Source organism: Plasmodium malariae (genome assembly GCF_900090045.1).
Source record: "Plasmodium malariae genome assembly, contig: PmUG01_00_25, whole genome shotgun sequence".
Classification (NCBI taxonomy): domain Eukaryota; phylum Apicomplexa; class Aconoidasida; order Haemosporida; family Plasmodiidae; genus Plasmodium; species Plasmodium malariae.
The window spans coordinates 106,108-123,275 of NW_021638297.1; the positions used below are offsets into that span (position 1 = coordinate 106,108).

At 18.8% G+C, this 17,168-nt stretch overlaps 2 protein-coding genes and 1 pseudogene across 3 annotated transcripts; all 3 read left to right on the top strand.

Annotated features, from left to right (window-relative positions):
• Nucleotides 1-1,789: 1,789 nt before the first annotated feature.
• Nucleotides 1,790-2,506, top strand: PmUG01_00048100 (annotated as a pseudogene). The gene is given in 3 exon segments: nt 1,790-2,080; nt 2,095-2,208; nt 2,222-2,506. Coding segments are annotated over 3 exon segments (690 nt in total).
• A 2,602-nt stretch (nt 2,507-5,108) lies between these two features.
• Nucleotides 5,109-5,925, top strand: PmUG01_00048200 (fam-l protein; the record flags this gene model as incomplete). Its single annotated transcript, XM_029003877.1, has 2 exons — nt 5,109-5,183; nt 5,311-5,925. 2 exons carry the CDS (start codon nt 5,109-5,111, stop codon nt 5,923-5,925), a joined length of 690 nt encoding a protein of 229 aa, XP_028859017.1.
• An 8,424-nt stretch (nt 5,926-14,349) lies between these two features.
• On the top strand, nt 14,350-15,235 carry PmUG01_00048300 (fam-m protein; the record flags this gene model as incomplete). The annotated part of the gene is made up of 2 exons (XM_029003888.1): nt 14,350-14,433; nt 14,558-15,235. 2 exons carry the CDS (start codon nt 14,350-14,352, stop codon nt 15,233-15,235), a joined length of 762 nt encoding a protein of 253 aa, XP_028859018.1.
• Between the last annotated feature and the right edge of the window lie 1,933 nt (nt 15,236-17,168).

Genomic DNA, 17,168 nt, shown 5'->3' on the forward strand with positions numbered 1-17,168 from the left:
ATTAAATTAATAAATTGAATATAATCATATATTATTAGAAATTATGAGTAAATTATATATTTCTTTTATTGCCATAGTGGAAATTTAAATATATAAATATATCTATAAAAAGTTAAAATTTTATTCGATGGCAACAAAACTCAATAGATATGTTCTACTATCATTTCGTTATCTATGGTTATTTATTTATTTATATGTAGAATATTTAATTGTTGTGTATAAATATATTAATTAAATATATAACATTATTTAAAGAATATATATAAATACATAGATTTTTTATTTTTCGTTTTTAATTATTACATATTTATAACGATAATATTATAAATAAGTCATACAAAAAAGGAAGGATATTTTCTATATATATAATTAATAAACACAAATTTATATTTTGGTATTCAGGTTATGGATATCAGATATACAACATTTATTTGTGTAATTTCATTAAAATTGTATGTACGAAATCGTCATATTTAATAATTTTCAACTTTTTTCGAATAATTGTATACGTACATATATTAATTTATAATTAAACTTAAATAATTGTTCAATTTATTCAATTTTATAAAAATTTCTTAAATGCTTAATATAAAGTGAAAAATTAACAAAAATGTATATATTTATATTATATAAGGGATTAAACCAATACACTATAATACTATGTATATACAGATGTTATTATATTTATACTAGAATTAGTCTATATCGTCTTTCTTTCTTTTTTTTTCTTTTTTCCTAATTGTATCCTTCCTATAAATACATACTTAATAAACGAAAAACGATAATATATATAGTATAGAAATATAAAAAAATTTCATGTTATAATAACGATATTAATTATACAGAATTAAAAATTTTAACATTCGAAAATTGTATTGCAGAATTAAAAGAGAAATATCTAACTATGAATTATATATTATTTCATATATAATGGAGATTATTATAAATTCAATTTAATAAGTATGTTACATGATACAAAAGTTTGTACATATTATTATAATTATGAGTAAAAGAGTTTTATTAAATATTTTTTAAATAATTTATTGTTGCTGCTACAGTATTGATATAAGGATTAATTTTTTTCTAGTAAAAACGAGTACTTCTAAAGGATAACATTTAAAAAATTAGAATTATTATTAAGAATTCTTCAAGGGAAATAATAAATATTCTGTTAATATAAAGTACAATATATAATCTATGTACTAAACTTTCTATACTCGATCTATTCCATATTCTACATAAAGTCAATATGTATAAAATTAAAGAAATAATGTAGTTTGTTTTAATTTTATTGTTAAAAGGATTTATAAATATATAATATATTTTATGAAATATATATAAATGTATATATTTAACACAAGTGAATGTATTCAGATTACTTTATTTTAATGTATGTTATTATTTTTTCTTTTTTAAAACATTAAAATAAAAATTTTATAATACACTTTTAATGTTATTGTTCCTTTTCTGTATAGTGAAATACATTATAGATATATATATTTCATTATGCTTCTGTGAAAAAATAAAAAATAATATAAAATTTTTAAAATAAATATTGTTCCTCTTATTATTAGAAGTATATTATATTATTAACTATTTTATTAATAAATATATGGAAATATTAAATATGTTATAAATGGAACAATAAATTAAGTTACCTTCTTTGTTAAGCTTTCTGTCTTTATCCTTTTAATTGTGATATGCCATTTTTACAATGATAGGACATGATAATATTATTAGATTTTGTTTTTTTATTCATATTTTTCCTGTTTTGTTTATAATAATGTTCTTCATTACAATTAGCTTATTTATTCTGTTAAAAAAATAATTTTTATATTTTATTTTAGAGGAACTTAACAAAACCTTGTTCAAGAACTTCAAAATTAGTAAAATAGTAAATATAATGAATTATAGATTAATATAGAAATATGAACTTAATAAGGATTCAAATATTATAGCGTTAAATAGAGATATAGGAATAAAAGAATAATGGAATAAAAAATCTATATATAATAATGAAAATTTCTTAACACAAAAAGAGAAGATATCTAATAGATATCCATTAAATAAGGCTCAATTCTATACATAATTACCAATTATAATAGTAGAATTTTTGATAGAAAATATTTTTATATTGAAAAGGAATGGATAAAGAAAATAGATTATGATGTTTTTTTTGAAATAAAGAGGAGAATTCTGGGTATATCATTAAAAAATAAAATGTAGAAGCTATGGATTTGGAGTTATTATATTTTTTCTTTTTTCTTTGTCAGGAATAACTTCTTCAACAGTAAGAAGAATGGGATATTTAAATACTGTAAACGAAAAGCTTATAGAACATATAAAATTAATTGTAATGTTGGAAGATGTATACACAGTACAACCCTATACTAGTATAATGACCTTTAGGATACATATCACTATGACAGATATCCTATTTTTGATAACAATTTACACGATCTTTTGCAATAATGAAAGGTATAAAAAAATCAAGTTGATTAATGAGTTAAATTTATATTAGAGAATATGTATATATGTGTAAGAACGTCTTTAATAAGTAAAAATAGTCTTAAAATTTTCAGTGATATACTTAAGAAGCATATATATAATTCTAATATATTATAAATGCACATATTCTTACGTTGTCTCTTTGATATCTAACAATAAAATATTATATTCATTTTTTCTGAAATTAAATATTTTAATATTTTATAATTTGTATTTTAAATTAATTTGGTAGCCTAATATAATATTATGGCATAATATGTATATTTGTAAATTTAAATATATTTGTAGGAATATTTATGTTTTTGTTTTTGAATGAATATATATTTGTATATTTTTTATAATTTTTGTAGATCTGTGATAATTTATATTTTTACTAGTATATGATTCTTTATATTATATATCTGATCTATTATAAATTGACTATTTGTTCATATAATAAGAAAATTGTAATATTAGTTTTAAATTAAAAATAAATGAGTCTTGTTTTGAGCTTAATTACAGGAAGCCAGTATATAGAGATTAATTTTTATGTATTTAAGTATTCATATACATTAGTAAAAAACATGTTTATTCTATAAAATACGTTTTGTGTAATATATAATATAAAATATATTAATTGTAAACGTCTTTTTAACAAATATTTTGTTTTACATAGATTTAATAAATGTACAGTTATAAATGTATAAAAAAAAATTATATTTTTTAATTATACTTATAACTTCTTACTAATTGAGGGATTCAATATAATAACAGTTATGAAAAGAGTTAACAGCAATTATTTTATTATTATTCCAAGTTGGAGTGTTAATTAAATTTAGTGAAAATCAATTAAATATATATTAATTTGAAATTTAATAAACTTAAGTTATATATTATGAATTTATTTTTTATGTTATTCAATAATTATGTTAATGAGTTAATTTTAATCATATATTATTATTAAATACGTAAAATTCTTTTTTTTTGGGGGGGGGTTTGATTTCTAATAATTGTACAATGATAAAAATACAATATATGTATCTGTAAAAATCTAAATTATCATCAATAGTAATCGAAATAAATATATATTTTGTACAAGAATTTCATCGTATGTAGGTATTTATTTATATATTCGTACTATATTCATAGTCTTTTATAAATATATAAGTAAAGATTTAATATTATTTCAAGAATGCAAAATGATACATATAGTTTCTATTCACTGATAAGAACTCACATATATTAAAATTCTCATTTTGTAAATGAAATAAAATAAAACAAAAAACACAAACTGTTTTCTTATATACAATTCATATATACAAATATATTTTTGGTTTAGATGCGCGGGATAGTATTCAAGTTATTTCTAAGAACTGTTCAACACAAATTAGTGTAATTTTGTTTTTACTATAAAATGCAATGAGTGTTATTATTAATATGGTTTATGACAATGTTGTTGTAATACATAAGTTTATACATACTTTTAATATTTTATTATTACTATTACGTAGTTCCTCAATTAATTCTATTTTATAGTTTTTACTTATATGTGCTTAATGTAATAAAATATTAAGAAAAAAATATATGTGTTTTTATTGTTTATTGCATAAAAAAATATATTATTGAAACAATGATATCCTAATAATTATGCAGTTATGAAAGTATTAATATATATTATTACTTTTATTTTATTATATAATATTAAAATTTCTTCTAAGTTTATATATATATATATATATATATTTATTTATTTATTTAGAAAACGTAATAAATAATAAATTATATAGTAGAATTTTAAAACAATTCATTTACAAGTAATATGAATTAAGCTTAATTTAAAATCGTAATTTACAAAAATTATTATACAAAAATAAAAAATTCTCATTTATTGAATTTTTAAATATATATTAAATTATATATTTTGTAATATCTAGTAAATTATGTTTTTCTAAATATATTATAGATAATTGAATAATTAAAGCGCCGCAATTAATATAATACAAAATGTTGTAGTAACTATGCTTTATTTAACTTTATTATTATTAGAATATTATAATAATTTATATTATATAATATTAATTTCCAATTTTTGAAAACAAATGGTTTATAAAATTAGAATTATTAAAATAAAAATATTGCTAAATTTGGTTATTATCTAAATACAGGGAAAATTCATTACCTATATTCTCTACATTCTATATGCTACTACATGAAATATATGTTTAGAAATATTCAGTAAACTTATTTTTTTTTTAACATATTTATAGGTGATGAATAAAAAAATATTTAATTATTGTTCCACATTAAATAATTAAACTATATTTTTTGAATATTTATAAATGTATTCAAATTATTTTTTTTAATAAAAAATAATTTTTTAAAATTAAAATAAAGATAAATATTTTATTATATATAATTAAAGATATTTTTCTTTGTGTCTACTGTTAATGATATTATATGTACTTTTTTTTTATCGCATCATAAATACATAAAAGAAAAATGAAAAAAATACTAAATATATAATTAATTATTTTTTAACATTAAAAGAATATTATACTATTGTTTATTTATTTTTTCTTGAATAAGTTATAGTATTAAAATTTTATATTATGGAAAAAAAAATGATGATACTTTTACATATTAAAATTTATGCGTTTATACTTTTATCCTGGACATACCATTCTGAAAATGACATAGTATGAAAATATTATTTGAAAATATTTTGGTTATTACCATTTTTAGTGTTTTATTTTTGTCAATAAGCTTTTTTAGCATAAAATATTTCATTTATTAAATAACAAATGTTTACTTTGTTTTTTTTAGAGTATATTTAAGATGTCAGAGTTTGATAACTACCAGATTGAAAAAAAAATAGATACAAGCACATATAGGATACTAGCAAAATATAAACAAGATAAGGATTCATGTGATGTATATTTACAAGAATATATACCAAAATATGAATCAAACAAAAAAAGGTACATATCTAACAATGAAGAAAAAACCCCAGAAACAAAAAAGCAGTCCAATGGAAGCGCATCAGTGAATGAAGGAGGTCATAAGCAACATGTGAAAAATAAATCATTTATGTTTGAAACAGAAGCATATTCTCGTATAGAAAGAAAAATATTCAAAGAATTAGATTACTTAGATTTTCTTCAAAACAACAGAACTATTACTAATAAGTTTTTCAGAAAAATAATATTTAAAAAATACAAACTACGAATTTGTTTACCTTTATTCTTATTCTTTTTTTTATCATTCTCAATAATATTAGATTTTTCTTGTGGTTATGGAATTATTCGGGGGTTGTTAGAAATATTAAATACAACACTAGAAATAGGATGGTCAAAACCCTTACGTGCTTTCTTGCGGAACCTAAATTTAGACTTTTTGTGGTATAATGATACGGTTAATGTTATGAAAAGTGGAAATTGAACTCCTATGGATTGGACTTTTATAACTAAACCTTTTCTAAATTATGTAATTTATTGTATACCTCTCCTAGTACTGGGTATCACCATTATATTAGGAATTTTTTACTACCATAAAAAAGTAAAAAAATATCAAGAAATTAAGTTCAGGAAAAGGTAAAATATATAATAAGTAGTTTGTTCGTTTGTGTAATCGTCAATATGAACTAATGTCTATAATATCCTTACTACTATGCTTAATAAGCATTCCCATAATATCTGATATTTTATGATTGCCCCCACATAAGTATGGTCTTTTTAGGGTACAACATTAAAAGAATATGTTCTTAATTTTTTTGTTAATTTAAAAGTTTCCATTTTTTTAAATATGTATTTTATGCAGTTGTTGCAGAATTATTAAAATATACATAATGAATTGGTATATATATATATATATATATGAGTATATCAATAGATTTTTATGAAAAATATGTTTCTATATTATAATTCATATATAATAAGACAATTTATATAATTGTCTTTAAATAGGGTGTTAATCCATGTTTGAATTATAAAATATTTTACTTTCTAATTTTCAATATTCCAGAGTAAAACTATTATTTATTGACTAAATAAAAAATATTTGTCTTTACTTTTTGGATGAAAATGAATGTATCTTGTTATATGCTTAAAGAAATGTGGTGGAAATATTTTGCTGTATTCATACATATAGTTTTATGTTTTTCTTTTTACTCTTAAGAAAACATGATATTTATTTCCTAAGGTTTTATAATAAATGTATTATAAAATATATTTATTGTAAAAAATATTTTAATATATGTTTGCTAATTGTATATGCTTAGAATAATGTAGACATCAAAAATATAAAAAAACAAAAAATATCATATTAAAATATAAATAATCTATAATAGTTTACTATTGTAAAATTAATTATATGCATTTAAAGAGTTAAAAACATATATTTCATTATTATAATGATTTACTATATCATTAATTAATTCTTTCAAAACTGTTTTTATATATATTATATTAAAAATTTATTTATAAATATATTAAGTATTTTTTATATATCCTATGTCGCTGAATGATTAAAATAGTGAACTGAATTTAATTCGTTGGTATTAGTTAATACATCGCAATTTAGTCTTCTTATTAAGGCTTTTTCATGATAGTAAATTTAGAAAAATACCCTGTATGAGGGGAAAAATAAAAATTTTCATTAAATAGAATGAAAATATATATAATATCATTGTAAAGACATGTAATTATTTGTAAATAAATAATTACATATTCGTGCTCTTTACGCTCTTTCCATAAATATATGATGTAAATTGTTAAAATAATTTTAAATGTATATAATAATAATGTTTATATTAATTAATAATATATTCAAAAAATAATGACAATTTTTAAACAAAATAAATGATAAGGAATATTTTGTTTTAATATATAACTTGTAAATGCGTAATATTTCAATATTTGTTATATATTCTTAAATAAGGTATAATCCAAAATTTAATCTATTTTTTTTACCATTTAGTTAAAAAATTTACAGAATATGTTTCTGCTATCAACCATTTTCGAGTAAATTTAATGTATAAATTTCACATATTAAATTTGATTTTTCATATTTTCTAATCAAACTCATAATATAACTTTAATATATGTTTTAGTTACAATAATAGAATAAATTTAAAAATATATGGTTTAATCTCTTAAATAACGCATAAATAAACCATTTCTTATAAATGCATACTTATATATTAAAGATCATAATAACATCATATATAGAAAATTCTGTATAAGGGAGAAAATATTTCTAATTATTGTTTAAATGAAAAACATATATATTTATATATATATTATTAACATTAAATGTTATTTTATTTGAATAGAATATCTTTTTCTATGAATATAATATAAGCATATATATGGCATAAATTATTGTGATAATATATTTTTTTACTTTTACATTTACAACTATATTAAAAAAAATAATTAATTAAATTAGAATCGATTCTATTTTATATGGTAATTTTTTAATTAATAGCAATGTAAAAACTGAGAATATTGATACTTATTTACTTAAAAATTTGAGAAGAAATATCGAAATGAATTTTATTAGAGTTGTTTCATTTTTTTTATGTCACACAATAACCTATATATTTATTGTTATATTGTTCATAATAATTTGGAATATACATGAATTTAAAATTTTTTTAGATTATATATTATAATAAAAATGATTTATGAATTTATAAAAACTGTTTAATATATTTTACGAGGTTTATACAAATATTCTATCAAATAATATTATCAGAATTATAATTATATACTAGACTTCGAAGGTTATTACAGAAGCCCATGTAAATATAAGATACTATGGAAAAATCAAAGAACAATTTGTATATTTCTATATTTTTATATAATTATTTTAATTGAATATAGGATGATAATTATACAAAAGGAACATTACACATAAGAAGTCACATTTGTTGTAATTATTTATACGTTACCGAGGAATTCATAGAATATATATTTCAAAGAACACTATAATTAAAATATTTTAATTTATTGTAATTATAAATGAAGTGGTCTAATATTATTTTTGATTATGATTTTTATGGTTACTTTTGTGTCAACAGATATTGATATATAAAAATTATATTTTTATATCATATGAAAACAAAGTTACAGATATTTATTATTTTTAGTTGCACTGACTTTTAAACAGGATTACTATAGTAACGCACAATCATTTTATATTCGTCTAAGACGTTTTTCAAATTTAGATAATATTATAGTTTAAAAAAACGTGACATTTCGAAATAAAGTACTACGTTAATTTACGCAAAGCGTATAAAGTATATTAATTAAAAAACAGCTGTAAACGATATTTAAAAAGAACCTTTTTAATTACTAATTATAGAGAATTACAATACACAAAAATTAGTATAGGAGAACAAATATATAAATAAATAAATAAAATAAAAATCTGTGAACAAATTACATATGTATTATTAGAATATTATATAAGAATTCAATTCATATATTATGAATTTTTAAAAATATTCCTTCTTTTTATTTTTACATTTTAATATAGACAGACATATAAGTTTCTGAACTGTCATATATAACTATATGAAAAAAACAACATATAATACACTCTTTTAATAAAATATTTTTCTATAAAATGACATAATATTTGAATATATAGCATTGCTTTAATGTTATAATAAGTTTTCTTTTTTTTTAATATAACGATAAATTGAAAACTATGCATATAATACAAGGTATAAACATAAAACAATTTTCACTTTTTTTCTTTTATGTATTTTAGAATAAAAATTTAGTAACGATTGATTTTTTCTTGTTCTTTTTAGCTTATTTCCTATATGTACTATATACTTCGATGTATATATTTTAATTTCTGTTTGATTTTACTATATACATATTGTTTCATTTTGGAGTCTCTTCAGTTTATATATAAAGTTTTATCATTTTTTTTTCATTTTTTTTGAACTTTTTTCTAGTATATACATGTATGAATGAGGATATAATATAAAATGTACATGTATATATATCCCTAAAATTTTCTTCACTTTAAATTTTCATTTCTCCGTAAAGCTCACTTTATTCCCACTTTTTGTCTTACTTTCTTTTTTTGAAGTTAGTATTTAAAAATTTAAAATATAGAAATAATATATTATTAAATTGTAATAATATTTCCTTGTGTATAAATTTTTAAAAATATGATAAATTATAAATTTATCTTTACAATTGTAAAAAAGTCAATGTATGGTAAGTACAAGATAGAACTGTTATAATAATTGTATTAATGTATGTAATACTAATTGGTATACTTATTTTATTTTTTTCACTTGATGTATTGCTTTTAATTATAGGCTTAAATATTATTGAAATGTAAATGAATAAATTATAATAATTATAAAATATGAGAATTGAGGGAATTATCGCTGTGTACATGAATTATACGCTTTTTTTTTATAGGTTAACTGTATCTTTATCAAGATAAATTAATCATCCTGAAAGAAGGTTATGTTAAAAAAGGAGGAATAAAAAAGGAGATAAAGATTATATGATAAGGTCATGGAAAAGTGGCTCAAGTAAAAAAAAAAAAGTGAAATATAATAAAATATGGTTAATAATGATACAGAATGTATATGTATAGTTGGATATTTTAAGATAATTTTTTTTTCCGTTTTTTTTTAAGTTCAAACAGAAATTACAATGATGTTTTTCTAAAAAGGAAAATGGATATACACACAAGTGTTTTATGAAAAAGAGACAGAAATAAAATGGATGTGTATCTTTTTAAAACATTTTCCTATATTATTTTTTGTTTCCTTAGCATGAATGAAAGGGTGAAAAATAGAAAAATTAAGCAATTAATTATATAATTTGTTGGGAATTAGAGATATAAAAGTTGATAACTATTGTTTTCAAAAAATTTATATATGTCATCTATTCTGATATGCCATGTATATATATATTGGCGATGAACATACATGTATGTAAATGCGCATGGGCGCGTGCCTATATATAAATATGTATACTTACATAATGTAATGTATCCATTTATATATTTTAATACCTGTATATTTCTACATTTCAAAATACGTATCTTTTTTTTTTAAACGTGAAAAATATATTTTGAATTATTTATCTATATTTATAATACGGTTGATAGAGGCGTATTTTCTTGCATAAACAGAAGGTACACAATAATAATAATAACTAATAAAACAAGTGAAATATATTTTTTACAACTTCATTTATCTATTTTGTCTTATGAAATCATTATGGCAGTTCCTTTTGATGGGTGAGCTTCATATATATATATATATATATGTAGATTTTTTTTTATGTTGTACCGTACATATGTGAAACGAACTAAGGAACCCATAAGAAGAATACATTTATAAAGACACCAATGCATGTTAAAATCATTTAAAATAAAATATATCAAATATGGTATTTATCGTCATTAAGTAATTTTAAGTATATAAATAAATGAAAAATTATGGGTTACCAATTACGTTCATGTTGTGTACTCTTAGAGAATATCATTATTCATAGATGTACACTTACGTATGCATATAGCATGTATATATACATATATATTTTTTTTCATGTACTAGATTTTCTTGCGCGTGTTAGAGTGTTTATATTTAAAAGTTATAACAGGAAGCACGTAAATAAATAAATGTATATATATATATACAAATGTTGTGTCCTGAAAATTTATTAACTTTTTAAGTTTCTGACTACTTTCTGATGTTCCCCCGTTTTAGTTATTTGCATGTAATTCTAAGTTTATGTGAATAGGAAAGAATAAAAGATATGATAAAATTCTTATGAACGAAAAGGAGAATATCACCAATGCATGAAGTTTATTGAAAGAGATGCTCTCTTAATGTTGTTAATAATTAAAAATATTAAGAACAAAAATATACATTAATCCTCCTGTACAGGAGGTTGTTTAAATTAATTCGTAAAAAATAATAATTCAAGTGTATCCCCATTTTATATCAAGTCCAAATTGTAAACTTTTGAATACATTTATAGATGATTTTTTTAGAGGGTTTTTTATATTGTACATTTATTGTAGGAACTGGGAAATATGAAACAAGAATGTAAAAAATGCAAACGTATAAATACAAATGTAAAAGTTAATTTAGTCTAAATCGAAGTAGCAACCTTTATATATGAATATATGTATAATTATTCTGACGTGGAATTACTCGTAGATACCCATGTTTATAATATTCTACACCAAAAAATAAGCACATTAGGAAATGTATATATGTATTAATGCAGACTGTACACAAACAATTCTGGCATGTAATTATGTATATAAATAATTAATTCATTTACAAAATAGAGCAGAATAGAGAAAATTTTACTATTATTTTTGTTAATTTTTTTTTTTTTTTTTTTTGTTTCATATTTATTTTTTATATTAATGTATTTTTAACAAGCACTTTTTTGAAATAAAAATTATAATGAGAAATAAATATTACAAAACTAAATACAAAATATTTTTATTATATATTCATATTTTTTCTATGATTTAATTAGGATATATTCATATGTACTAATATAATTTTACTTATTAGAATGAAATATTAATATCTCCTTAAGAATATAATAATTTATAAAATAATTGAATTAAATGAGTGACTTATATCCAGATTTATATCTTATTATTTATATTATATTATATATCACGTTAATTATTTTTAATAAATATTACTTATATATCTATAATAGATGGGTAATATAAATATTTGTTATCGACATTATGTAGCTAATATATATTTGAACCAAAGTTAGCCTAATATTGAAATGCATAATACAGAAATTACTTATTTTCTTCTTTCTGAAACTACATGTATATAGTTAAAATGAGTAAAATATATATAATGAAATTAAGTTATTCATAATATAATATTTAAGTAAATTTTAAGGATAAATTTTATTTGTACTTATGACATCATTATATATAGATGATTACTTATACACTAGTTATTCAATGAATTTTTTCTTTATGTCTTTACTAGAGAATTAGTGGAAACTTATATACATGGAAAAATATAATTAATTTATATTAATGACTAAGATTTTTTTCAAACACTACACTTTTAAAAACATAAATCTATTGCAATAGTAATTTGATATATATATATATATAGTTCATACATGTTCAATAATTATTTTACTAATTTTATAAGCTATTATATGTTATAATTAAAATATTACTCTCTATTATGTATATAAGGATTACTTACATAAGGATAGGTTATATAAATTTTTGTGATATTTATATATGAGTATTTTAGTATGAATAATTATAATATTTCCAAAAATGCTTTCCCGTAATTTCAAAAATAAAACTTAAATTATGATTTCTATTCAATTTGTTAAGCATGAGGTACGTACATTTGAAAATGTATTACATATCCAAGAAAAATATTAAGAATTACATTTATTAGCATAAATACAGCTAAAACTGAGCATCTTGAATTTAATATTTGTAAATAAATACAAAAGAAATATTGATCTTTTTGTTAATGAAAATTGTAGTAAGAACATTAATTTTTTTTTTCATTATAAATATATAAAGTTATGATATTTTACGAAAAAATATTTTTTATGCATTTGATATATATACATACGTAAGGATTTTGTCCTAGGATTATGATTAAAGGAAGGATATTATAAAATTGCGTTAGTAAAGTTTTAAATTCAAGGAGATATATTAGTAGAATATTATTAATTTTTGTATTACAGAGTTTTACTAATGAAAGAAAGATTAAATACATATATTACATACTTGACACAATTGCTTAATTGTACTACATAGGAATCACTTAACAATTTAGTATAAAATAATTCACTAATCAAAAAATATGTATTTTTATTCGTAATTGAATTAAACTAATAAATATTTAGCTTAAGAACTTTTTGATGCTCTTATATTTTATAAAATAATTTATGTATATCGTCACTTTTTTTTCTTTAATCTAATTTCATCTAAATACACATAAATATAAATATATATATATATGTAAATAAAATAAAGAAAAATATATATGTAAAATTAAAAATCTTTAATTTGAAAATTATAGTATAAAATAAATATAATTAAAATTTATACTGTAATAATAAAGGTTGAATCTTTAATTAGTCTTAAAATATATATTTTATCATATATTATTTATTATGTTTATTATTTTAAAATATGTTATAAAACAAACAAGAATACATATTTTCGCCTAGTAACCGATGGCAGTAATACTAATAACACAGAACGATATGTCATATGTTGATATTTTCATCTATTATTACTATTATTATAATAATTAATACATTTCATGAAATAATAAAAAAATTTCAAAAACATAACTTATATAAAATAAAAGTTATTAATTTGTAACTTTTATGAAATAGTAATTATTCTATTACTATAAGGACGAATTAATTATCTATGTTATATATTATCTATAATCTATATAAACTCTCTCTATATAAATATTTAGAAATCATTTTTTATTTTAAAAAGTTTTAATAATAAAGTTATTTAATTATTACACTATATTACATAATTATTTTATTTTTTATTTTTTATTTTTGAATATTTTTCAATGAACTAAGATTATTTTATTATTGAATAAATTATTTACATTAAAATAAAATTATGTAAATAATTTATTATATGTTCTAAAAACTTTTTTTGTCCTTGTAATAAAATGTATTACACTTAATATATTTTATTAGGTATTTACAAAGGACTATCAAATTTAATTTATAAAAACTAATAATGCATTTTATGATTAAAAATATATTATATTAATATTGTTAATTTTTACTTACTTTATATATTAGAATATTATAGACCTTTATTATGGAACATAAAATTAAGTTATTCTTATTTATTAAAATATATGCTTTCATAGGTTTAACTTGGATATGTGATCTTAGCAATAACGTAATAAGAAAATAATATATAAGGAAATATTTATTTTAAATATTCTCACTATATTATTTTTATTAATACTGTTCTATAACATGAATTATTTATTATTAAAATTAAAAATACATTAATTTTTTAGGGAAAGTTTAACAAATATTTCTTTGACAACTACAATAATGATAGAAAATTAGGTATAAGAAAATATCGATTATTAGCAAAATATAAACTAGATAAGGATTCAAATATTTCGCTTTTAAAAGGGGATTCAATAAATAATGAAAGGTGCAAAAAAAATTATGTATCTAGTAGTGAAAAATGGGCCAACGAAAATAACAAAAAAATTAATAGAAATTTATTAAATAAGGCGCAATATTATACAGAAGTTGTGGATTATGATAGTGGAATGTTCGATGGAAAACATTTCCATTTTGAAAAAAAATGGATCAAAAAAAAAGATTATGAAAATTTTGTTGAAAAAAAAAGGAGAATTGGTGATATAGCTTTAAAAAAAATAAAATTGAGAAGTTACAGTTTTGGAGTTGCTCAATTTTTTATTTTTTTCTTATTAGGTGTGGGATTATCAATATTACCAACATTCCCATTTTGGAGTAGTATGAAGAATAATATTGAAAGTATCCCATTATTTGGTGAATTGTATAAATATATGGAAAAGTTGGGGAAAAATGAACAATTTTATATATATCTAGCATTATTTAGCGTAATTATTATTACGTTATCAGTTATGCTTATTATTGGATTATACAAGATCTTAAGAAATAATGAAAAATATAATAAAATTAAATTAATGACGGAGTAAAAGGTATAATTAGAAATATATATTTTTCTGTAAAGAATTCCTCTATGTGACGAAATAATTTTAATAATTTCCATTGTACTATAACTTAACTTGTGCACGTGAACTTATTAATATATGATAATTGAAATATATGTTTTACTTTTATTTGTTTATTTGAATGTCTTATTGTTTTGGAACTTGTATTTTAATTATATGTTGCATCATAGATAAATATTACGTTATAATATATATATTTGTATATTTAAATATATTTCTTTGGATACATAGTTTTATGCTTCAAAATGAAATATAATTGTACAATTCAAACAATTTTGTGGATGTATTATAATATATATTTGTACTAAATTGTTATTCTTTTTATTTCATGTATTATTGTGGTCTGATTTTATTATTTATTCAGGTTTTTAAAAAAATTTATTAACTATTTTTAATTAAAAATAGATGTCCCTTCACTTATATTCTACATAAGGAAATGAGTGTTTATTGGTACATTGGAAAAAAAAAAAAAAGAAAATATATATATATTAATAGAAAAAGACTTAATATTTATTATACAAAATTCAGTTTTTCAGAAATATTCAGCAAAACATATTTATTTTAAGAATCATTCAAAGTGCTAGTTTTTTTAGCATTGTGAAAAACTTACGCTATAAATGTATATCAACACAGTCTTTTAATAATAAATTATTTATAAATGCTTAATAACTTGAGGATCTTAAATATTTAAATTAAATGAAGACATAAAACAATTTATAATTTTATTATTGTTATTAATATTGCAATTAATTCAGTTTTGCTAAAATAGCTTAAATATATATTATACTGAAAATTAATTTATAAATGAGCTATCTCTTTAATTTATCTTTTTGTATCATTAATATATTAAATTAATGAATTAATTATATTCAGATATTTGTAGATCATTTTATGAAATACTTTTTTTTTTTTTTTTTTAATATTATTTATTTATCCGTCGTATAACATCTCATTGGTATAATTAAAATTTTTTTTATTTAATTAATACAAATTTTGAATTAACTACAATTACCATTTATTATTTCTTAGAAACAATTTTATAACTAATGAATAAATATATTATCAATAAAAAAAAAATTATAGGTATTTTGTTCTCGTATAAGACAGAATTTTTATTTTTAGCAAAAAAGGTATGTTGAAAATGCCTTTTCTACAATTACATTGGTTAAGTAATTATATTACTGCAATATATATCTTTTTGATTATAAGGATAAATTAAGAATTACTTTAATTCATTAATAATATGCACTTTAATCATATCAATAATTATATTTTTTGTTTTTATCTTAATTCAATAAACCCTTTATTATGCATAATTATTGATGGTAATTAAAAAAAAGAAATTATCCTTGTAATTGTATACTATAAATTATAATAGTTCATGCTGCTCATTTTTAGTAATTATTTTCATTTTATTAAAAACTCTAGTAATCTTTAATTTTATATGTTCACGCTTTTATTTTAGTATTTTTTATTATTTACATATGATTCTTTGAAAATTTTTTATAAGTTTACTATTTATTTATAAAGATACATAATAATCATTATTTTTCTCCTTTTAAATGTACGTATGTATGAAATATCAACTATCATATACTTTCTCATAGAATAATTATTAATATAATATTATTTATGGTTTGTCTAATATATTTTGTCGTGTATTAATATTTCTTTTTCATTAACAATGTAGATAATTATACTTATATAAAGATTGACATATGTTATATGAAAGTGCATAAAATATGATTAATACATTTCTATTTAAAAAATATAAATTAAACTTTTATTGTAAATTAATTAATTTATATTAACACATAGTTTCAGAACAAATTCTAATTTACTTTTTTAGTACATTTGTTATTCTCTAAGGTATGGTTACATTATAAAAGGAAAAATG